The 22,734-nt window shown below is 49.6% G+C and overlaps 1 protein-coding gene across 4 annotated transcripts in view; it reads right to left on the bottom strand.

Moving 5' to 3' along the window:
• The window catches only part of DHX30 (DExH-box helicase 30), a 30,864-nt gene that overhangs the window by 3,457 nt on the left and 4,673 nt on the right, over window positions 1-22,734 (bottom strand). For 2 of the 4 annotated variants that reach the window (XM_007446144.1, XM_007446142.1), the window contains 9 exons: window positions 18,699-18,794; window positions 17,556-17,584; window positions 11,313-11,443; window positions 10,568-10,678; window positions 4,562-4,863; window positions 3,971-4,091; window positions 3,076-3,225; window positions 931-1,083; window positions 1-624 (listed from right to left, as the gene is read on the bottom strand). The exon at window positions 1-624 is cut by the window's left edge and continues 237 nt beyond it. In XM_007446144.1, the coding sequence (XP_007446206.1) occupies window positions 1-624; window positions 931-1,083; window positions 3,076-3,225; window positions 3,971-4,091; window positions 4,562-4,863; window positions 10,568-10,678; window positions 11,313-11,443; window positions 17,556-17,562 (1,599 nt within the window). In that variant the 5' untranslated portion in view covers window positions 17,563-17,584; window positions 18,699-18,794. Of the gene's footprint in view, window positions 625-930; window positions 1,084-3,075; window positions 3,226-3,970; window positions 4,092-4,561; window positions 4,864-10,567; window positions 10,679-11,312; window positions 11,444-13,238; window positions 13,454-17,555; window positions 17,585-18,698; window positions 18,795-22,734 lie in introns of those variants that run through there. The other 2 variants (XM_007446143.1, XM_007446141.1) reach the window with 2 other exon arrangements.

Here is a 22,734-nt window from a genome sequence, read left to right as displayed (position 1 = left end):
CAGCAGGAAGTCCGTATTCACATCCCGCTCGTGCACCTCGTCCACGATGACATGGCTCACGCCCTCCAGGCTGGGGTTGCTCTGCAGCTTCCGTAGCAGGATGCCCACTGTACAGAAGAGCAGAGCCCCACCTCGGGCTGGAGGCTTGCTTTCCAACCGCACCTGGAAGCCCACGTTCCGGCGCAGGGAGGGGCCCAGTTCGTGGCTGACCCGCTGTGCCACGGACACAGCCGAGATGCGGCGCGGCTGAGTGATGATCACGTTGCAGCGAGCACCTCGGCCCTCGGTCACGTAGCGCTCCAGCAGCAGCTGGGGGATGCGCGTGGTCTTCCCACAGCCCGTGTCCCCGGCGATGACCACCACCGGGTGCTGCTCGATGGCACTGAGGATGGTGTCCCGATGAGGGTCCACAGGGAGCTGGGGGGCCTCCTGCCAGACCGGCCCTCGCCGCCGCCACAGCTCCAGCAGGCTCTGGCTCAGACGCAGCTCCTCTGTTTCTGACAGGGGCACGTAGGGCTTGCCTGTGATAGGGTCACCCAGCGGCCCCGAGTCCTTGCCCAAGGGCAAGATGTCATCACTCTGCAGCCGGAGCTCTGGGGAGATCCATGAACTGTCCATGGGGTACTGGAGGATGGGAGAGGCAAACAAAATGGTGAAGAGAAATAGCTTCTTCTCATTTACACACAGCCAGCCCGCCCCTCCACACAATTCACCTTGGCCAGAGGCTATGGCCCACCTGCCGGGCAGGACTCCGTCTTCAACTGCCCTGGAACCCTCGTGGGCAAGACAGGACTGCTCAGGGCAAAGGTGTGCCTAGGCTCCATCCCCAGTGGGGAAAGCGGGGAGTCACTACCACCTGCTGCAGGTGAAAGCTTTTGGTCTGGGTAGATGAAGGCAGGCAGGTGAAGGGGAATGTGGGGATTCTCTTACGTGGTTCAGGAAGGTCTCTATCTTGCGGAGGATGGGTTCAGGCACCTGGATGGTACACGGCCGGCGCTGGGTCTCACCCAGCTCGCGCAAGGAGGCCAGGTTATACATGGCATGGGTGAGCGGCTCGTTGTTCCGGTCCACCAGGCCCAGGCTCTGCAGAGGGGACATGGGAGGCTGGTCTATGCCTATCTCCCCAGAACTGGCCCAGACCTGCTCAGGAGCTTTAGAGAAGTCGTGCAGAGCAACCTCTTTTCTAAGACATTTTTGGGTTTGGGCCGATATGGTGCAGGAGGGAGAAATTAGAAACCAGGAAAATGTTAGGTCTCCACCAAAAAAAAAAAAAAAAAAAAAAAATGTTAAAAATGATTCAAGCAAAACCAGACCTGGCGTGTCTGAGTGTTACAGCCCCCACCTGCGCAAACGGGCGCCGCAGAGAATCCTCTCCCCGAGCATCCGGAGTCCCCACAGCAGCCCAGGCTCACCTCCATGAATCCCCCACCTAAGACAGGCGAGCCAGGCCCTGAGCCACCCCGGAACCCAGTCGCAGGCTCCTGTGCCTTCGCTGCCCACCCACCCCTGCCACATTTCACGTCCAGCTGCCACACCTCCACCTGTCTCTGCATGACACCCAGTCCACCGTACAAACGTACATGGAAGTTCCCGGAAATACCTACTTACGCAACTTGATAAAATAAACCACTGGAAGGGAAACTCTCTGTTTTATTTTGCTATATGCCCAAAGCCACCCCACCAGAAATAAGACAAAACATTCCAACACATTGGGCAAACGTGGAAAACCAGGCATTTTCCCCTATAGTCTGTCATGTCCGGATTCCGCACACCCTCCAAAACCCAGAGCAAACACTCCCTCCTTTAAGAAGTCTACGTGCACAGGGACCAATCCCCTTCCCCAGCCTCCTCTTGCCAGAACAGAAGAGTGCCAACAGGGCCACCTTGCTGCAGGGGAGGCCTCTGTCCTTTCCCGGGACTGTTGAGAATTTACCTACAGCCTCTCTGACCGTGGGCAGTCAGCTGCTCTCAGAACACTGCTGCCACCTAGAAGCTTGCTCCTTCCTGAGACAGGCCTCTAACATGCTGAGGGTCTTCTTCTCATCACTTTTTTGTCTGTTTGTTTTTGGTCAATGCATTTATTTTTCAGTTTCAATCGGTAATGGTTGCTTAATAAAATCAGTCAACGAAAAGTGATTTTTTGGGGGACAAATGTGGACATTAGCAGACTGAACAATGGTGACAGGTGCAATCTTATTCCAACATTAGTTTTCACAAATTTGAATTAAATACTCCCAGGACAGTGGAAATACCCTCCTAAAACAAGAGTTCTTGGGAACAAGTTCATCACTGTTTTTGTCTATCAAATTAAAATTCAGACTTCCTCAAAGTTCTCCCAGTTAGCCCTAGTTCTGTCCTCTTGAGCCACAGGTAATGACACATCCACTCCCTCTCACCACTTACCTGAGCCCATCCCTCTTCGGTTCTCCAGGATCTTGCTACCCCTCACTATCAGCTCTATCTAAAATTCAGTTCCCAGAGCCAAATGTACACCAAAGGTATATCCGACCATTCAGAGTAAAACAGGGCCTCCTTCCTCTTAATTCTGCAAACCAGACCCCCACAGGTTCAGGTAACTCCCACAACTGGGCTATCAGCTGACCTCCAAAGCCGCTTCAAAATGATTGCTAGCTGTAAGCCCCACTGCCTTCACCTGGTTGTTGATCCCTTCAATATTCATCCTAGATGAACATCGCATGGTTTGTTTTGGCCACAAAGCCCAAGTTATCAAGATCTTTCTAAATACCAAGTCTGTCCCTCAACAGAGACATCATTTCTCCAGCTCCATACCATTCAGAATGATGAGCATGTCTCCTCCTGGCTTCACCCAGGTTCCAGCCAACAGTGCTGAAACGGCTGAGCTCACGGGCAAAGCACCTCCACATGGACTGTGAAGAAGCCCTGGAAACAGCACCCCACAGCCTGACAAGCAAGGCTGGGACACGAGATACTTATGTGCCCAGGCCAAAAGCCTGGCAGTGGTAGATTTCATTTCCTGCAAAAGTGGACCATATGCCAAGGGTAGCAGGGAGCTCCAAGACATCTCATGCATCACACCAGGGACCTTGCACTCACCTTCAGTTTCTTACAAGCCAGGGCTGCCGCCTTATTCTCTGCCTCTGCTTTGCGACGCCCTTTGGCGACAAAGGTCATGGGACAGGGCCAGAGTAGGGTGAGGGTGGACAGCTTGGTCTTGGTGCCCACAGTATGGAACTGCATGAGGTTCTACACAAAGGGCAAGAGAGATGGTTACAAAAAGGCAGGGAATGAAAACATCCAGGAGTTCTCAGAATATCAAGGGACACAGAGATGGATTTAACCCCCATCTGAGCGGGTACCAAGCATCAGCCACAAAAGAAGTGCCACTGGACAGGCAGAAGCCAGCCCTGTGGGGCTGCAGCTCCCGGATCCTGGCCTTGCTTCTCCTGTGGTACCACGATTTCACAGCAGGAAATGGCATCTGGGCAATGCCACTACCTGCCCTCCTAGCCCACTGTCCTCTCAGCACTTTCAAAGCAACAGGTGTGATGGTAGCTGCAGGTTGAAGGTGTCAACACAAGCTAAAAACCAAGCACATCCTGGGGGATCAAAAAGGCCTTGCACCTGGAGAGAAGCTCTGCTTAACCAAAGCCCCTCAGCCTGACAACAAAGATGAAAACCTCAGCAAGTCAGCCAACCCCTCCCCAAACCCTCCTTTCCTGCCCACAACCCTTGAACAGATATAGGTCTTCCACTCCTACAGTCCCCAGACCCCTCCCTGTGCTCCAGTGTTCTGACTTCCAATCTGTCCCTGCTGCTTCAACCCTCCAAGGACCTGGAGTTCCCCCAGCTGGCCCAGGCTGGGCTTGGAGAATGGGCTTCTTCGGCCCTCCCATACACCTGTAGTCTCCCTCCCACCTGGTCTGGAGGAAAACCAGACCTGACCAAGCCAGCTCCCCAGTCACACACACTTATAGGAGACCCAGCTCACCTTGGCTGTGGAGGACGATGTCGCTATCTGAATCACCTTGGCCAGAAGGTTCTTGGGAAGTGGAAACTGGGTCAGAGCCCTAATAGCACTGTCGTCATCTGTCATTTCAAAGGAACCCCCCCTGGGAGGACCGAAAGTTTAGGTGAAAAAGCACTCTCTCTTCCTGGGCCAATTTCACCTGCTCTGAGACCCCGGGGCTAGGATACTGCATAGTTGCAGGAGGCTGGGGCATTTCCACTTGGCCTGTGATCCTCTCACAGACACAAAGCACACCTGGCGCTCCATCAGTTCCTCCAAACAGATAGGAGGGTAGGGGCAGGGGGCAGGCAGAGTAGTTACTGGGCCTTTGAAGGACCCAAGTGTGAGCTGGAGGGAGGGTCCGTGCTGCTGTTTCACAAAAGCCCAGCCATACAGTACATGGCCACAAATGGCTTTCCCCAAGAACAGGTAGATGTACCAATGAATAACAGAGACACGAACTGAGATGTGGGGCAGGGGCCCTCCCATCTCAGAGAAGACTCCCTGGGAACACGCCCCACCCCATGTCAAGGTGCAGCCAGCTTCCCCTGCATTCCCTGCCCCTGGCTGTACCTCGAATCCCTGAGTGGGGTGTGGGAGTCCTGCTGGGCCATAGACAGAAATTCAGTGACATCAATGGTCCCCTCTTCTAGCTCTTCCTCCTCATCCTCCTCTTCCTCCCGGCCCAAGGAGCGGGATAGGCCCCCAGGTCCCCCTGGCCGGATGCTCTCAGGATTCAGCTGCCGCCAGGAAGTAGGTGGCATGGTGGGTTCTGGGCGCCACCAGCTGTCAGCGGAAGAGCCAAAGCGATCGGCTAGCACGCGGTATTTCGCTGCATCAAACAGCTCATTCCGGGGACCCAGCAGACCCCAGCCCTGGGGAAAAAAGGGGCGTTGTGAGGGCCCATACCATCCTCACACCTCAGGCTGCTCGGAACCTGCCCAGTTACACCGTAAGTCCCTCATGTGTGGGAGCCATGCTTTTTCACCTGTCTACTCACCTCAGGCCCTAGTCCAGAACTGGGCACAGAGAGAGCACTTAACATGTCTAGCTTCAACAGATGAAAATGACAAGGTAAATTCTTACAGCTATTAAGACAAAAGACCAAAGAAACAAAACAAAACAAAGAAAAACCCACAGGGCAACAAGAAGCAGATGCATTCACAAAGTGATCTAGAAAGCTTCAGTGAGTGTAGCAATTAGGAAATATGTTGTCTACACCATAAAGCAGATATACCTCTGACATAAGAATCCTATGCTGGGAACATACTCTAGAAATAACACCAAACGTTTTTAAAGCCAGTTATACAAAAATATTATTTTAAAATATATTACAGTTTCATTCTTTTCTAGAGAAAATCAAATAAGACATTTGCCGAGTCTCTAGCATGTACAAAGCAACATGCTTGCCACCCTGGGCACCATCAGGAGGGATGAGACCTGATCTCTGCCCTCAAGAAGCTCAAAATCTAAGAAGCAGAAGAAAAATGAAGAAAAACAGAGTCTAAAGAACAAAAAAATAAGAAGCTAGAAGAACGGGAGTAGCACATGAATAGAGCACAAGGTCAAGAAATTCAAGTTGGGAGAGGTAAAGACAACACGGGTAAGCCAGGCACATCAAGGGGGTTTCAGACATTACAGCCATGTGACAGTGGACAGCAGGTGCCAGAATCCAGGCACTGCTCCACAGTGCGGCTTCAGCCACACCTGACTCGTGACAAGCCGAGGAGTGACCACTCGCTTCTTAAAACTCTCTCCTCAGGGACTTCCCTGGTGGCTCAGTGGTTAAGAATCTGCCTGCCAATGCAGGGGACACGGGTTCGATCCCTGGTCTGGGAAGAGCCTACATGCCGTGGAGCAAACAAGCCCATGAGCCACAACTACTGAGCCGGCGCTCTAGAGCCCAAGAGCCACAACTACTGAGCCCATGTGCTACAATTACTGAAGCCCGCACACCTAGAGCCCGTGCTCCGCAACAAGAGAAGCCACCGCAAGGAGAAGCCCATGCACTGCAACAAGGAGTAGCCCCTGCTCATCACAACTAGGGAAAGCCCGTGCGCAGCAACGAAGACCCAACACAGCCAAAAATAAATAAAATCAAATCTTTAAAAAACAACAACTCTCTCCTCAGATTTCTGAAAGAACCAACTGTAATTTAAAATGTAATCAGGGGCTTCCCTGGTGGCGCAGTGCTTGAGAGTCCGCCTGCCGATGCAGGAGACGCAGGTTCGTGCCCCGTTTCGGGAAGATCCCACATGCCGCGGAGCGGCTGGGCCCGTGAGCCATGGCCACTGAGCCTGCGCGTCCGGAGCCTGTGCTCCGCAAATGGGAGAGGCCACAACAGTGAGAGGCCCGCATAACGCAAGAAAAAAAAAAAAAATGTAATCAGGTAGCTAGTGGGAAGCAGCCACATAGCACAGGGAGATCAGCTCGGTGCTTTGTGTCCACCTAGAGTGGTGGGATAGGGAAGGTGGAAGGGAGACGCAGGAGGGAGGAGATATGGGGATATATGTATACACACACCTGATTCACTTTGTTATACAGCAGAAACTAACACAACATTGTAAAGCAATTATACTCCAATAAAGATGTTTAAAAAAAAAAAAGTAATCAGGAAGGGACTTCCCTGGAGGTCCAGTGGTTAAGACTTCACCTTCCAATGCAGGGGGTGGGGGTTTGATCCCTGGTAGGGGAGCTAAGATTCCACATGCCTCACAGCCAAAAAACCAAAACATAAAACAGAAGCAATATTGTAACAAATTCAATAAAGACTTTAAAAATGGTCCACATCAAAAAATCTAAAAAAAAAAAAACGTTATCAGGAAAATTCTATTCACAACAGCAACAATAACCATAGCCTACCTAAAATGAACTTAAAGAAATAGATTTACCTATTTTTTAAAAGTATAAAACTTGGTAAAAGGACACAAAATATGGGAGTTCCTGATATGAAACTTCTCTGAGTAAAGAGACAAAAGCCTCCTAAATTAACCCATGTAACATAACTCCAATCAAAGTCTGGATAGACTTTTTGGGCACCTGACAAATTGTCAAATCTGTGTGGAAGAACAGATGCATGAGAACAATAGGCTTCTGTGACAGAGAATGTGAAAAGGGCACGCCACACTCATCCACATGCATGAAAGCACAGCCACTCAGGGCAGGGCAGTACGGGTGCCTGGGCCAAGGCTCAGCCTCCATGCTTCTGCGTCACGTCACCGCCTGCTTACAAGGACAATCTGATTATACAGAAAACACATACAGCACCCTCCCCCTTGGCCTTCCCCAGGACGCCAGCATGCTTTACCTCCCTGCCTCCCACTCACCCCCCCACCCCCGCCCAAGGCCATGAGGTGTTCCTAATGATGAACACCCACCCAACCTGCTTCCCTTCCAGGGCTCCCCGTGTTGGCTCATGCTTCCCCACCAACCCTCTCTTCCTCCCTCCTCCATCTGACCAGTCACTGTCTTTTCCAGCTCTTTAATAACCCCAGAAGAAAGCTCCTGCACTGCTGCTACTGGCATTCTCACCTATCCTGTGCCCCCGTCTCTGGTCTTGCCTGACCCCACTGCTTTTGCAGACTATTCCTAAAGGCAAACTCAGCTCTGTCATTCCACCAATTACCACCAGTCAGCAGACCTAGCATCCACAGGATCAATCAAGACTCCTACCTGAGACACCTAAGGGCTTGGTGCTCTGGCTCCTGACCACCTGTTCGCACCATCGCCAAGCACTCAGACCCACGTTCACAATAGTCTAGTTGCTCGCGTGCACCCTGGTTCCATGTCTCTGCGCCCTGTATCTGGAGTGCCCTCTCCATCCCTGTCCCTGGAAAACTTCTACTCACTCTTTAAGAATAGCCTGCTTTATTCAGGAGGCTGAGGTACACCTCTCCCCTTGTGTGGGTGCTTCCTCTCTGGGCCGTGGCTGCCCCAAGAGCACCCTCAGTCACCTTTGTGCTGCCAGCACCTCACAAAAAGCCTGAGGGCAATGCTTAAGAAACACATCTAGTTTGGGAGGAAAAAAGCTGAACAAATTTGAGTACAAATATTGAGGAATGAATGGGCTACACTCTCCAGAATATATAAAGAACTCCCATAATTCAACAACAAAACGATTTAACTAAGAAGTGGGCAAAAGATTTAAAAAGACATTTCTACAAAGAAGAGACATAAATGGCCAATAAGCACAAGAAAAGATGCTCAACATCACTAATCATTAGGGAAATGCAAATCAAAACCACAATGAGATACCAACTCATACCCATTAGGATGACTACTATAAAATAAATAAATAAAATGAAAGAAAGTAGCAAGTGTTAGTGAGGCTGTGGAGAAATTAGAACACTTGTGCACCGTTGGTGGGAATGTATAATACTACACTATGGAAACAGTGTGGCAGTTCCTCAAAAAATTAAGAATAAAATTACCATATGACCTAGCAATTCCAATTCTGGGGATTAAAAGCAGGGTCTCGAAGAGGTATTTGTTCACTACAGCCTTATTTCACAATGGCCAGAAAGTAGACCCAAGAGTCCATCAATGGATGAACGGATAAACAAAATGTGATATATACATACAATTGAGTATTATTGGCCTTTACAAAGCGAGAAACTCTGACACTTGCTACAACATGAATGAACCTTGAGGATATTATGCTAAGTGACATAAACCAGTCACAAAAGGACACTGTGTGATTTCACTTATTTCGCAGAAAGGAGAATGGTGGCTGCCCGGGGCTGGGGGGAAGGGAGGATGGGGAGTTGTTTACTGGGTATAGAGATTCAGCTTTCCAGGGTGAAGAAGTTCTAGAGACTGGGTGCTCAACAACGTGGCTGCACTTAATACTACTGACCTGTACACTTAAAAGTGGCCAAGATGCTAAATTTTATATTTTGTGTATTTTACCACAATTAAACAAACATACAAACAAAAAAGGCTATGAGCATAGATAGAGAACAGAGAACGGGCTGGGGAGGAATGTGATCACAATTTGCTGCACATGGTCTTGGTTTAAAGTGCCTTCTACATCCAGGCAGAAAAGCATCCTCACACCTCGGCACTACAGACATTTTGGACCAGGTAATTCTTTGTTGTGAGGGGCTGGCCTGTGCATTGTGGGACGTTTAGCAACATCCCTGGCGTCATACCAGCTAGCACTCTTCTCCTTGTGGCTGCCAAAAACGTCTCTAGACGTTACCAAATGTCCCCTGGGGGGCAAAATCGCCCTGAAATTGAGAACCCCTGAGGTAGAGGTGCTCTAAGGGAGACGGAGGTTTCCAAGACATTAAACACAGAAAGGATGGTTGAATTTCTGAGAGAGAAGGTTTCCCCAGGCAGAAGGAGTACAGAAAAAGATGTTTATAGAGAGTGGGAGAGGAAGAGGAGCCTGGAGTGACCCAGAGACCAGGAAAGCAGGTATAACCCGGGGGCTGAAGATGCCCTGCAGTGCCAAAGCCACAGACCATTCAAGCACAGCAAGGACTGAGGAGAGGCTGGTGAGCCTGGCAAAGCTGCCCCAGTCAGCTAACAATCACCAGGCGCTATGAGGATGTGAAGGGAACCAGCAACCATGGCATGGGCTATGATGCTGGAGTGGAAAGAATGCAAACCACAAGCACGGAGAGCTGTGTGCAGGGAAGCAGGGCCTGGGGAAGGGATTACAACGCTGAAGAATTTTTTTTGGCTGTGCCGCGCCGCTTGCGGGATCCTAGTTCCCCCAACCAAGGATCGAACCTGTGCCCTCGGCAGTGAAAGTGTGGCATCCTAACCACTGGACCGCCAGGGAATTCCCAAACACTGAAGAATTTTTGACTCTTACAGAAAAGAATCAGATGAGGGAAGATCTGAAAATTAAATAAAAGCGTGGGAGACAAGATGGAGGAGACAGAGAGGACAGAGAAAACAGAAGGGTCGTGTGGGAACGCAGGACAGGAAAAGGGACCTTGCCTCCTCAGACCCAGAAGGAGCAGTGACAATGAAGGTCTGCAGACCATGAGCGGGAGAGAAGCTGAAGGAATACAGAGCAAAGACCTAGGAATGTGAGGAAGATTCAAGGTTGGCACAGCCATGAAGGGAGCCAATTAGGGATGGAAAGAAAGGCTGGGAGCAACAATGAAGGTCTAGGAAATGCTGCGCAATCAAAAACTGAAAGCAACCCACGTCCAACCACCGGGAAGTGAGAGAGGTGACTATTATTCTTCCATTGTAAGTAAGAGAGGACTATGTGGCTATAAGGAAAAACCTAAATACATGAGATAACAGGGAAAGAAAAACAGAAACCAAAATAGAAGTCTCACCATGGTGCTGTACAGAGGGAGTGTTCTCCATAAAAGGGTTCTTCTCTGTGGTTTCTGAAACCACAGAAAGTAGATAACTACAGTGGCAAGAAAATAATATTAATCTATTCCGTCACTGGCTGAAGCAAAAAAGGAGCCACAAGGTGGGAAGGGCTTACGACAGGGGAGTGGTTGAACACCCTGCCAACCTAAACCTAGGTGTAGCTGACACCAGAAAAACCATCACTTCAAGAAGTTCTCAGGAGGGAGGTCTGCATGGTCTTCACTAGGGGAGGGTCACCTTGAACAGCTGGCAGGCCGCAGCCGCAGCCTGCCTCTCAGCGTCGATCTTCTTGCTGCCATAGCCTTCTACCTCCACGCTCTTGGGCCACTTTATGTGGAGGGTGACTTTCTGAGGAAGAGAAGAGAGAATCAGGACCCTTGCCTCTCTAGACTACAAAGGTATAACAAACCACATGGAGAATCAACAGCAAAGCTGTAGACCTCACGGCAGCAGGCCTGAGCACAAGACAGAACCCCAATCCCATCATTAATTCCTTGGAAGGTTCAGACTCCCCCACCCTCAAGCCACTGTCCCACCTCAAGCTGTTTTGCTTCTTCAAAGTGCCATGTTCTAGCCAGAGGGCAAGGTGGGACCCATCTTTATCCTTAAAAATTTTCATTCAGAATGGTTTGCCTACATGCTTCCTGTGGGTCCCAGGACCTACAAGACTCTGGGAGCAGGAATTATCATCAACTCTAACCCTCTACAATTCCAGTTAGTTGGAAGGGACCAAATCCAGGGCCCAGTACAGAGGCCTGTCTTACACAAGATGAGAACGTCTCACTTCACTTGCCCGTGTTCCCCTTCCCTAAACCAGGCTCTTCTCCAGACTTAGCTTTGCTCTGAGATTCTGTGCTGACCATTCTCAATTCAGAAAACCCACTCTATGGCCTCCCTGACAAGAAATCTGAGAGAGAAAAGAGCAGCCAGTCTCCTTCCAGAGAATCAGACCAACATGGCTCCTTGCCACCAGCAGAGTTACCTTTTTCTTTGGTCCATTTGTGTGCACGTAGACCAATTTGTCTTTTGCATGTGAGATGCCAAGGGCTCTTCCAATCACACTGTTGAGAAGATTTTTGGGCTGTGGAAACTCTTTTAATAGGTCCCTAGAAGCTAAGAGAATAAGAACAAAAGCATTATAGTTGTGCTTTTTCTTCTAAAAACTCCATGGGGTGTGTATCAGGACAACCCTGGACTGGATACTGAGGATGCTGGCTCATGATCCCAAACCACCCAGGAGCATCTTAAAAAGGAGGGAGAATGACTTCAGGGTTTACAGAGGACAGTGGGGCTAGAGCCAATGCACGATCATCTCCTGAAAGAGAAGGGCCAACGCCCCCACCACAGAGGGGAACCAGCCAGGATCCTCTTCCCCACCCAAGCTCCCGACTTAACACATCAGCTACAGAAGCCTACATGGCAACAACCCCCCCAATCTGATGTCTGAAAGAACGCACTAAACAAAAAACAAAATTGACCACACACACAGTGGAGATCAAGACAATGCAAGGCCCCTCCTAAAATAAAAGACACACAACAGGGAGGATTGGCCGCGGAGTCTGAATACCAGGCCCCAGTTCTCAACTCTACCTCAACACCGTGCAAAAGACCACCCCAGAGCCAGAGTATGTGTAGGGACACTGATTAGAGACCTCCTTAGTTTACACATGGGCATGAGCTATTCCTCCCGGGAGTTCACTGCAGTGAACCAAGTGGAGGCAGGATGCATCAAACACCGTGAGAGGTTTATTGCACTTTGGATCAATCCCAGAGCACAAATGGGTGAGATGTCCACCTAGAAGCGGCTTGTGCCAAACACAGGACTTAGACCATGAAGAAGCCTGCTGAGAGTGGCTGAAAACTAAAGGAAGAGCCCCAAAGCACCAGAGTGGACCTTCAAGAGATGCAGAGTCAGAGATCAGCAGAAGGGATGGGAAGCCTTTTCACTCCCCACCCACAGTCTCTAGCATTATAATTCAGCTCCAAAAAGTAATTTTGTAGGGGGTACATATATGCACCTGTGCACCTGCATATGCATCAATCATAAGTCACCTGGGGAGCTTCTTCACAGCACTGCCCACCCTGATCCCCACAGGGCACCTGAGAATGGCAATGATGTTAGGCAAGTCTGTATTTTGAAAAAGCTCCTCCAGGAGTTCTGCTGTAACTCTGCTGCCTGAGTTGAGGCTATTTCCTTGGAGCAGACTCCTGCGTCATCTGGCCAAGAGGGAGGATTCTGCCTGGCCCTGTCTCCCTCTAAATGTTAACTTGTTAAGCAACTGAGAATCGAGTAGTCGAGAAACAGTATGTAAGTAGACTCAAAGGGGTTCCATCCCACAGGAGGACCCAACTTTAAGTAGCCCACTAGACACACATATAACAGCAGACGTGCCCTGGTACCCCCTCCAGCTCTATAGGGCAGAGGCTGGCTCTGTCCATCCTTGATGGGCATGGGTGCTCTTACCAGTTTCATTTCCTGCACCATTCAGGAGGCACCGCGCTGGGGTCCACTAGAGCAATCATTCTGTCTCTATTCGAGATTCTGAAGTCTCAGATGTATTTTGAGCTCTTTGCCTTTCTCACAACAGCGAGGATGTGCTTAACCTTGATGCTCTAACCCTTGACCACCGACCTGGCAGGAACTGGACGTTTACCTGTTTTCCCCAACTCCCTTGTGGTACGCACCTATCACCTATTGTTGCCAGGTGCAAGCGCTCCAGTCCCAGAACCTCCGCGCTTGGGGACCATTTGGGCCTGAGCCACACTGAGCTTTACAACAGCAGGGTTCCGGCCCGCCACTGAATGGCGGTCTCAGCCATACAAGAGAGGGCCCGACCCCAGCCCGCGCCCCTAGCTCTGTCATCCCCCGAAGTAAAGGGCGTCGCAGCCTGGCTGCCCCTGCCCTCACCGTTCACCATGCTTCCGTCGCCTTCCCCAGGCCCGTCGGGGGCCGCCCCCGCCTCAGCCTCAGCGGCCGCCTTCGTGCAGTCGGAGCGGATGCAGCCTGTCGAGAGGCCGCGCTGGCGTCCCTGTCGCCCGGGGGTGTAGGGAGCCAGCGGCCGCAGACGCGGAGAGACGCCGGCGGCCAGCGCCACGAGTCTCCTGGCGGCCGCCATCTCGCTCCCGCCCGCCCCCGCGACTCCGGAGCCCGGCAGGGACAGGGCAGAAGGGCAGAAGCGAGAGGCCCGGGCGCCGCGCGCCCCCTGCCGGACGGGCGGACCCGGGACCGAGCCGAGATGGCTCCCGCCCCACGCAGCCCAGGGCCTCCAGCGCTGCCCGCTCCAGTCAACCGGTGGGCCGAGCAGACCAAGGCTGGAACCCTGCCGAACTCACTCCCCCAGTAAATGCAACCCACAGACTCGTCATCTGAAGCTGTGGCGGGAAGAGAGAGTGGGGCTTCTTGGGAAATAGTACCGGCCTCAGCTTAATGTCCATCCAAGGAAGTGAAGTTCCCTCTAGGTCCTACCCATTGCGGGTAAATACCTCCCACATGCCCTTGCAAATTGGCCTGCACTCCCGGCCAGCAGAGCGTAAGATCATTGCTAAGCTGGGGCACAGCCACCTCATTTAATGGCTTACAAAAGTAAACCTGGTGAAGAATCTGGAGGCAGGACAGGGAAGACCTCTTGAACATAAGCAAACCAGGTTTACGCTCCAGAGCTGGAGTCAAAGATGTAAAGTACCCAACTTGGACACTATGCCCAAGAATTGAGCTGTTCCAGCAGTGAAAGTCTGAAGCTGCTGTTCTGTGCTTGTTTGAAAGCCAGATGGGATTCTGCTTCCAAACTACTACACCTGGGTTCTGGCCAAGCTCATTCCTCTTCCTCTTCTGGCACTGAGGAGCAGGGTTTTGGGTCAGGTGGGAATCAGACTGGATCTGCATGTTGGGGCAGCGGCGGTGACAGCAAGGGCCTCAAGGTCTCAATCCCTTGGAAGGAGGTCTTGGTCAGAGGTTGGCAGTGCACCTGGGGTGCAGCTGGCAGTGGGGGGCTGTTTGTTGTTTGTTTTATAATTCTAGATGTGATTCCGATGATCCCCTGAAGAGCTTGTTAAAACATTACTGGAAGCCACCCTCCCAGAGTTTCTTAGTCATTAGGTCTGGAATAGGGCCCAAGATCTGCATTTTTTTTTTTTTGCGGTACGCGGGCCTCTCACTGTTGTGGCCTCTCCCGCTGCGGAGCACAGGCCCCGGACGCGCAGGCTCAGCGGCCACGGCTCACGGGCCCAGCAGCTCCGCGGCATGTGGGATCCTCCCGGACCGGGACACAAACCCGTGTCCCCTGCATCGGCAGGCGGACTCTCAACCACTGCGCCACCAGGGAAGCCCAAGATCGGCATTTTTAACAAGTTTCCAGATAATACTGAGGTTGCTGGTCTGGGATCACACTCAGAACTGCTGGCCTATGGCAAGAACATGGGATTTGAGTCCTAAAACTTGGGCTTAGCCCCAAGTCTACCACGTGTCAGCTGTGAACCTTGGGCCATTTTATCACTGGGGGAAATTAGGACAAACTTGCTCTACTCATTTGGTATGACTGTGGTTAATATAAAATGGGAATGTTTGGAAGGGGGCTTTGCAGAGTACTGTTAGAGACGACTCTGCCCTCTGAGATCTGAGACAACAGGGGACAGGTCCCTTAGAAGCAGAGCCAGAGCAAAATGGGGCAGCTTCAACTCCTGCTCCTTCATTCCCTCCTCAGTGGGTTTTTAACCAGGAAAGGGCAAAAAAGGGAAGGTGGCCCTGGCAGCAATGGTCTGACGTCACAAAGGGACATCACCATCCATGTCAAACACCCCTACCCAGATCATCCATATAGGGATGGCAAGACCCTTGGGGCAGAACATGATTTACAAAGGCTTTGAATTTGGCCAAGTGGCACTTTAATTTGCCAAAACCAAAGGCATCCACCCAGCTTCAGGAGTACTTTTCAAGGATTGTTAGCAGCCCAAATTCCCTCAAAAGAATCCAGAAGCTTAGCAAGCCTGGGAGTGGCTGCAGTAGCTGAGGCCAAATTTTGAAAATTATGGTGTCTGAAAGCTGAAGGAGGCAACAGCCTAAACCTCATCTGCAAAGCAGGGCCTGAGTCTATCTTGGTGTTTCAGGAAGCCCTCAGAATAGCACTCTGCTCTGACAGCCACTTAGGCTAAAGTTGAAATGCTATGATTTCATGGATTTGCTTCCAAAGGGGCCAAAGTGGAAAGATACACACAAAGTAAGATTGTCCATGAGCTGTTCATTGTTCAAGCCAGGTGATAGGTACATAGGGATTTACTATACTATTTTCTCTATTTTAGAAAACATATTTCAAACAGATATTTGAGATTTTATGTAAAAAAAAAAAAAAGGTCAGGTGATGCCAACCAACTAGTTCGTTCTCTGGGCGCTCTTTGTCCCCTTTTCCTATTTCATTTATTTCATCTGGGTTCTAACAGCTGGTGTCACCTTGAGCATATATTTCACCTCCACAAACCTCATTGCCTTTTGTAAAATGAGGGCAACTCTTAGACCAGCTCTTGGAACCATTCTGGTTCTGTGATCTCCCCATTGGTCTAGAGCAGGGGTGGCCAAAATGTAGCCTAAAGACCAAACCCACCCACTGCCTGTTTTTAAAAATAAAGTTTTATTGGAACATAGCCATACTCACTTGTTTCTGTATTATCTATTACTGCTTTCATGCTATAATGGCAGAGTTAAGTAGCTGCAAGGGAAACCATATGGACTGCAAAGGCTGGAATGTGTACTCTCTGATCCTTAAAGAAAGTTTGCTGACTCCTGCTTTAGAGGACCTTGAAGAAAGTTAAAAAGGCTCAGGCGTGCCCCTGGTTCCTTTCCACCAATATTAAGCTTTCTCTTCCACTCTCCATTCTTTGGGGAGAGAAAGGTGACTCCTCTGCCTGTGAAAAAGGAGGGAAGTTCTGAAAAAAGGAAGGGTTTACTGGCTCAGAGATCTCGCCATCACTTCTGGATCAAGCACAATGTCTGGTACTCAAAGTGCTAAACAATGACATCTAGAAGCATGGAATTAAGGTTAAAGGATCTGCTGAATACACAGGAGGATGTTGTAGGATTCTAAACTTTGGAGGCCCCAGAAAAAAGCAACAGGAGGAAGCCCAAGACAGTATGGACTTTGGGCAGACCAGAGAACTTGTGGAGGGAAAGTGAGAGGGACCACTGACAGCTGAAAAAACCAGATGTCTCAGCCAAAGTTCTGTCAACTTAATCACAGTTAGATATTTTATGGATGGTCAAAATGGCAAGAAATGGTCCACCTGGCTGGCAACAAGAAAGGGGGAACAAAAAAAAAGAAAGAAGAAAAAGAAAGGTAAGGGGACCTACAGGGGCTGGGTGGCCACCCTGACCACCCGACACATTCTCACGCCTCTCCCATCCATGTATGTATAGCCCCAAGGTCCCTTGAGGTAAACCACCACACCAAGAGGTGACACGTCTATATCAGGGAATGGATAGGACCAGTCCTGTGGTCCCCAGAATCCTGCCAGAAGGCGTGTTACCCCATGTTGCTTTCTAGCTGCTCTACATCTCAGATCTGCATGGGTGGGGAAGATTTGCAGGGGGCAGTTGGGGGCAAGTTTCTTAATTTATTCACCCTTTACTTTGGAATGTGGCCTTGGTAAGAGGTTGGCCGTAGAGGGAAGGGTACATTGGGAAAGGAGGTGATATTTTTTTCCAATTCCAAATCTGACTCTGATGGGCACTGTAACCTATTTAAGTGGCCACTATTTTCTGAGCATTGTTTTCCTATTTGAACACCAGAGAGATTGTTTCTGCCCTGCACTTCCTTCTTCCAGACAGAGGTACCAGCAAAGCCTGCAGGGAATCAGAAAGCATGGCAGAAAGGTCCAAGAGTCACGTGGACTAAGAGACTGTTGCTTCTGTGATAAAGGAACAGAGGCAAGAAGGCTTTATAGCTTAAAAAAGAAAGGGAAGGCAAAGATGCATACACCCAGATACCTTCTGGAGGTGGAGCTGTGAGGAGACAGTCAGGCTGGGGGGCAGGGGGAGGGGGTTGTCTGTCTTCCTCTGGGGAAGACAGTGCAGGCCTGTTGGGCTGCCCCACAGGGAGCAGCTGTCCCTCCCAAGAGCAGCAGCCTTCTCCTCTGCATGTGCTCAAGGAGGCACTGCCTAGCCATGCTGTCTGGTTAATCCCAACTAACCATCTTTAAGCTTAGCCAAAGCACATCTGACACTCTCAGAGCCACTCACCTGCCATGTTGGAAATGTTAACGTTCAGCCTTTTCGAGTTACAGGGCATTTTAAGAAAGAAAGAAAAAAGGGCAATCAACTCTTGTTTTGGCAACGGTAGGGGGTGGCATTTCTTTAGTACCTAAGTCAAATGGTCACAGGGGCCAAAAGTACTTATTTCTATACTACTGTCTACAGTCAGGGCCACCGCGGCAGGAGGGCAGTGCATGTAGAAACCACATGGGAACATGGCAGCAGTGTGTGCTGCAGAAACTGAGGTGCTATGTGTTCCCCGCACCCTTCCTGAGCTCTTGACCTTCAAAGCACTTTACAGACAGAGCCTAAAGTGGACATGCTGTCTCCAAACAAGGAAAAGACTCTATGAACTATAATAGTGTTCTTCCACTAAAAAACTGAGGGAGGCGTGTGAACAGGTGGCCCGTGGAGTTGGGAAGAGCAGCTGTCAGGACAAAAGGCCGTCAGGAGCACTGGTCTTAGCAGACCTGGAAAAGATCTAAGTCTGAGGGAAGAGAAGAGATACTCACGGGCAGAGATGCTTCCCTGGGTCCTATTACTGGCCCCATCCCTGGGTACCAGTGGGATCTGAGGTCAGCTGTCACCTGTCAGGGAGCTCTGACATTCTCCCCGATCAAAAGGACAGCCTACCTTGCCAAATGGACTGAGAGACAGATTCTAATGTCAGTAAAGTGCTTTGAGGTGCTGGGGTAGATAGGGAAGTGATTTGTCGGGCATCCCCAAAGTCTCCAAGATGGAGGGCACTAGGCCGAGTCAGGCTCTCTGTTCTGGCCCTGCTACAAGCCCCCTGAACTTTCTGAGGCACCTGAGCCAGAGACTGCCTAGAAGGTCCAAGCCCTCTGATTCTCCACACTGGTGCCAGACACCCAGACTGAGCCTAGGCTTTATTCCTGGTCACACCAGGAGGCCCGATGAGACTGTAGGGTCTAAGCCAAGCGGCCAGCATCATGAAATAACCCAGACCTTTCCAAATGATGTCTCCCTGAGGGCTCCGAGAGCTCTGCTATCCCCACTACTCCTCACCCACTTTCCAGAGGCCTATAGCCCTGGCACCCGGGGTCCTGCTGCCACCCGCCTCCCCACAGTCCCTGGACCAACCTGGTGCTGGAGGCATGGCTCCTCCCTTACCTCGAGAAATGGTCCCTCCAGGGGCAGGGTTGACACACATGGGTGGAAGACGGGGTGGGGGAAGTTTGCACTGACGCTGCCTGTGCTGGGCCCGATCTGGGGAAAGAGAAAGGGCATCAGGGTGACATGTTCTCACCCCTCACAGTCACAGACCCCTGGATTGACTCACCCCAGAGCACCCGTGAGGAGCTCTGGGCAGCAGAGCTGCTGGACCGTATCTGGAGCCAGTCACAGGTTCTGAGAAACAGTGCCACCAATGCCACACAGAAAGAAGGCATTGTCTTATACAGACATGATACGTGACAGCCTCGTACAGATCCCTTCTTGGCTCTCAAAAAAGCCCTCAAACTCTCCCTGTTTTTTTAGCCACCCTCCATGAGTGTAACGCCCATCCCATGTGCTTCTCTACAGTCTCATGGTACCATGCACATCACTGGGGCTCTTCCACTTATCTGTCCTCCACTTATGTAAGCTACCCCTGTATCTGCTATGGGTCCCCCAGATAAGCCACCAGATCTCAAGTTATTCCCTCCCTCTAAGAACTGGTGAAAGAGGGACTAATTAACTGCTGGTGTCCTCCCCAAGAGCCAATATCAGATCCACCCTTACCAGCCTTCTCCTTCTTTCTAAAAGTTAATGATTTACTATTCCAAATATTTCCATTCATTTGGAGACTAAATACTACCCATCAGTGGGTACATAAAGTACATTTTTAAGGAGTTCCAAAATTTTGATATACATGAACTAAAATTAAGACACTCACTGAGTGTTCCATGGGAAGGTGGAAATGTATGGCTAAGAAAGGTTTAAGATCTTTAAAAGCACCGAAATGGTGAAAACATCAGCTAATCACTGGTCTGGGGGAAAAGATGCAAGAGCTCTCTGCTCTCTCTGCCCCACATGTTTTGGTATAATAAATGGGGCAGGAGAAGAGCAGGGAGAGACAGTCATATGCACTCTACACACTTGAGCAACAGCCTGTAGTGCTAAAATGATGCCCCTTTCTATAATGCAAATTAGCTCATGTACAATTGGTAAATGGGGGAACGATATCAGTAAACATAAGAACCCTTGGTTCAAATCTGATTTTTCTAAGGCAAGGGAACTAAAAAGCAGGAGTGAAATGAAAATGTTCGGCAGGAAAAGCAAAAGCCCCTTCAGCTGTATTTTTTAAAAATTAAAATCAAGTGCCTGTAGGGAATCGAGGTGGTAGATACATGGGTGGTCACTATACCACTTCTTCAACATTTCGGTATTTCTGAAAATTTTTCATAATAAAATGTTAGGGGAAAGCAGGTACTTGCACTCAGGTCCCCTTCCCCCACATTCCCAGAGGCACACACTCGGTAATGGCTGCCCCACTGGCTCAGAGCTCCACCTCCACCTGTGCTGTCTGAGCAACCGGCAGCTCCATTCTCATTAGAAGGCTCAATGTACATTTGTAGCATCACACTGAGCTGCCTGCTTTGGTGGTCCAAAGCTCCTTCCCAGGTACCAATGACTGTTTTTGTCATCTTCTGGTCATAAAGTTGCAGGTGTACAGCCTCAACTCTATTTTTCCCATAAGCCCTCTTAAAACATTGCAGGTGTGTGAGTTTGCAGAAAACGTATATACTGTTACAGAAGAAATGTTACTTCTGGAACAAAGTGCCTAAGATCAAGGTTATCTTGGAACTAATTCTAGCTCTGCCTTGAAGCTAAGGTTGTAAATGACCAACTCAACTTCTCCTTTCCTGTTTGAGGAAGGTCTTCATTCATATCCAAGGATGCTGGCTTGAAAAAAAAGAGAATAAATGATTTGATGATTATTTTATCTCATTAAGCATTTTCAGTAACTGGGGGAAGGTTGTTACAATTCCACAACAACATCACTGAGCCCGCTTCTGACCACTGGAGCTGGAGGAAAATTGCACATTCTTGTGGTTGATACAGTATTTTTCAAAGTTTTGTGCTGACTGTAAAAGACTCAGCTCGCTCTTTGTGGCCTGATTCTGATGGCATTACAGCTGAGAGACAAGAAACCTATGTTAAGATGCTGGCGAAGGCAATAACAGGTTACTTACCAGGCACACAAGTGTTCTAGTTGGGAGGCGTTGGCAGCTCTGTTTAACTACATAATAGGAAAGATGGTAGCCCCAAGACCCAGTGGGCCACCGTCCACAATGCTGCAGGGAATTGCTAGGGCCATTACCTTCAGAATCATCAAATGGCCCATTCCATTAAGATCGTAAAGCCCTGAGTGCCAGAAAGCATCTCTGAAACACAACTATCTCCACCCTAGTGGCTTGTACACAGCAGGTGCTCAATTTTGCAGCCACACAGCACACTGCATGTTGAGGCCAGGCTGTCACTCTCCAGAAAAACATGGGCTACAGGGCTGTACCCCAAATAGATCAACCTACTATCATTGATTAAAGGCCTGCCAACCCATGGCTAAGGGCTGGGGACAGACTACAGCCAAGTGCTTTTCCTATATCATCTCTAAACTTCACTATACCCCTGAAGATAGGGGCTGGGAAACAGGTAAGTTAACACCTTGTTAGTGTTAGTGGGGAACAGATTTGAACTCTAGCCAGTCTGAATCAAGCTTTATACCATGTTAAATTTTCTCTCAAGATTCACAATGCCCTAGGGAGCTCATAATTTCACCATGAGGAACAAAGAAATACACAAAAACTCCATAAGAGATAAAGAAGTCCTATACAACAATAAAGTGTCACAAGGCCACCCATGACCAATTGCCAAGGTCATGATGCAAACCACAAAAGAGACCAGCATTCATAAGACAGGAGAAGGCATTCAGCCTTACAGCCATGAAAAGACAGGTTTGCCTGAAGGAAAATATTCAAATCAGCACCTCTTTCTGATTAATGGTTTTCCCAGAGACCTTCAAGCATAAAACGGTTCTTGGTAGAAACAAAAAACATTTACCTGTGTGGAAAGCGAGGTCCCAAATCAGACTCTGTCCGATTATTATGTCCTGAAGCTACTTAATACCATGGATTTGTGAATTTACCAGGTGTCAGGCCCTGTTCTAAGCTCTTTACACATAGTAACTCATCTGATCCTTGGAACAACCCTATGCCCACTTAAGTAGTAAGGAAGGAGGCACAGCGAGGCTCGGTCACCACCCAAGCCTCCTTGGCCAGCGAGAGGCAGAAGTGAGATGTGAACCAGGCATCTGGGTCTGCATCTTTGGCTCAGGGAGGTCCTGCTGCCTCCCACTAAGCTGAGTGCTGACAGTGTCACCCCTGAAGGAAAACGTCTTGAAGAAATCAATTTCCAGCCTAGAAAGCAAAATCACAAATGCTAGAAAGGAATTTTGCCCCGAAAACTCTCTCATCTGATACCATTTCCCTATCACAGGGAGGAGGAGGACTGTGATTTTATTGGGCTCTCCATCTCTTTATGAAATCAGTACTGTTAATTCAGACACTCCCACCAGGAGAGAACCTGTCTTCATCCTTTTATAACTGGGTGGACAACAAAGCCCACTGATGAGGAGAGAAACACAAAGCAATTAAATGTACTTAATTTTCAGCTAAAAAAAAAAAATGTGCTACCCACACTAAACTCAAGTTCAATGTTTCCCTTTCCAGACACAGTTAACCAACACAACGAGGATGACAGATTAATTTTTTCATGCAATATGTAAACAGATCGAGTGGCTGAAGACAAACAAGGAGACAGGAAGAGGCTGCTCTGAGACCTGGAACATCCAGCCTCCTTCTGGCCCCATTCAGTGGGTTACATAGGGCACCATCTGGCCAAGGTTTTCCAGGCCTCTGCGAACATAAGTTGGAGAGGAGACACAACTGGGAGGGTCTTTTTCATCAGCAGTTATGGATGGCCTGTTATGGTTCTCATTTATTTGTAAAACGTGCCCAGCTTAGGAGGCTCACAGTCAGCTTCAATACAGGTGACACAGGCCTTTTACTCTTTATTCCCTTAAAGAAGAAAAGTCCTGCTCCTATCTAAGATATACAACGCCCTTGGGATCTGGACCCTTCAAGTCTTCACCACCTATATCTCTTCC

The sequence above is a fragment of the Lipotes vexillifer genome, unplaced genomic scaffold, assembly GCF_000442215.2.
Source record: "Lipotes vexillifer unplaced genomic scaffold, Lipotes_vexillifer_v1.1 scaffold491, whole genome shotgun sequence".
Classification (NCBI taxonomy): Eukaryota; Metazoa; Chordata; class Mammalia; order Artiodactyla; family Lipotidae; genus Lipotes; species Lipotes vexillifer.
This window is presented reverse-complemented; position numbering and strand designations above follow the sequence as displayed.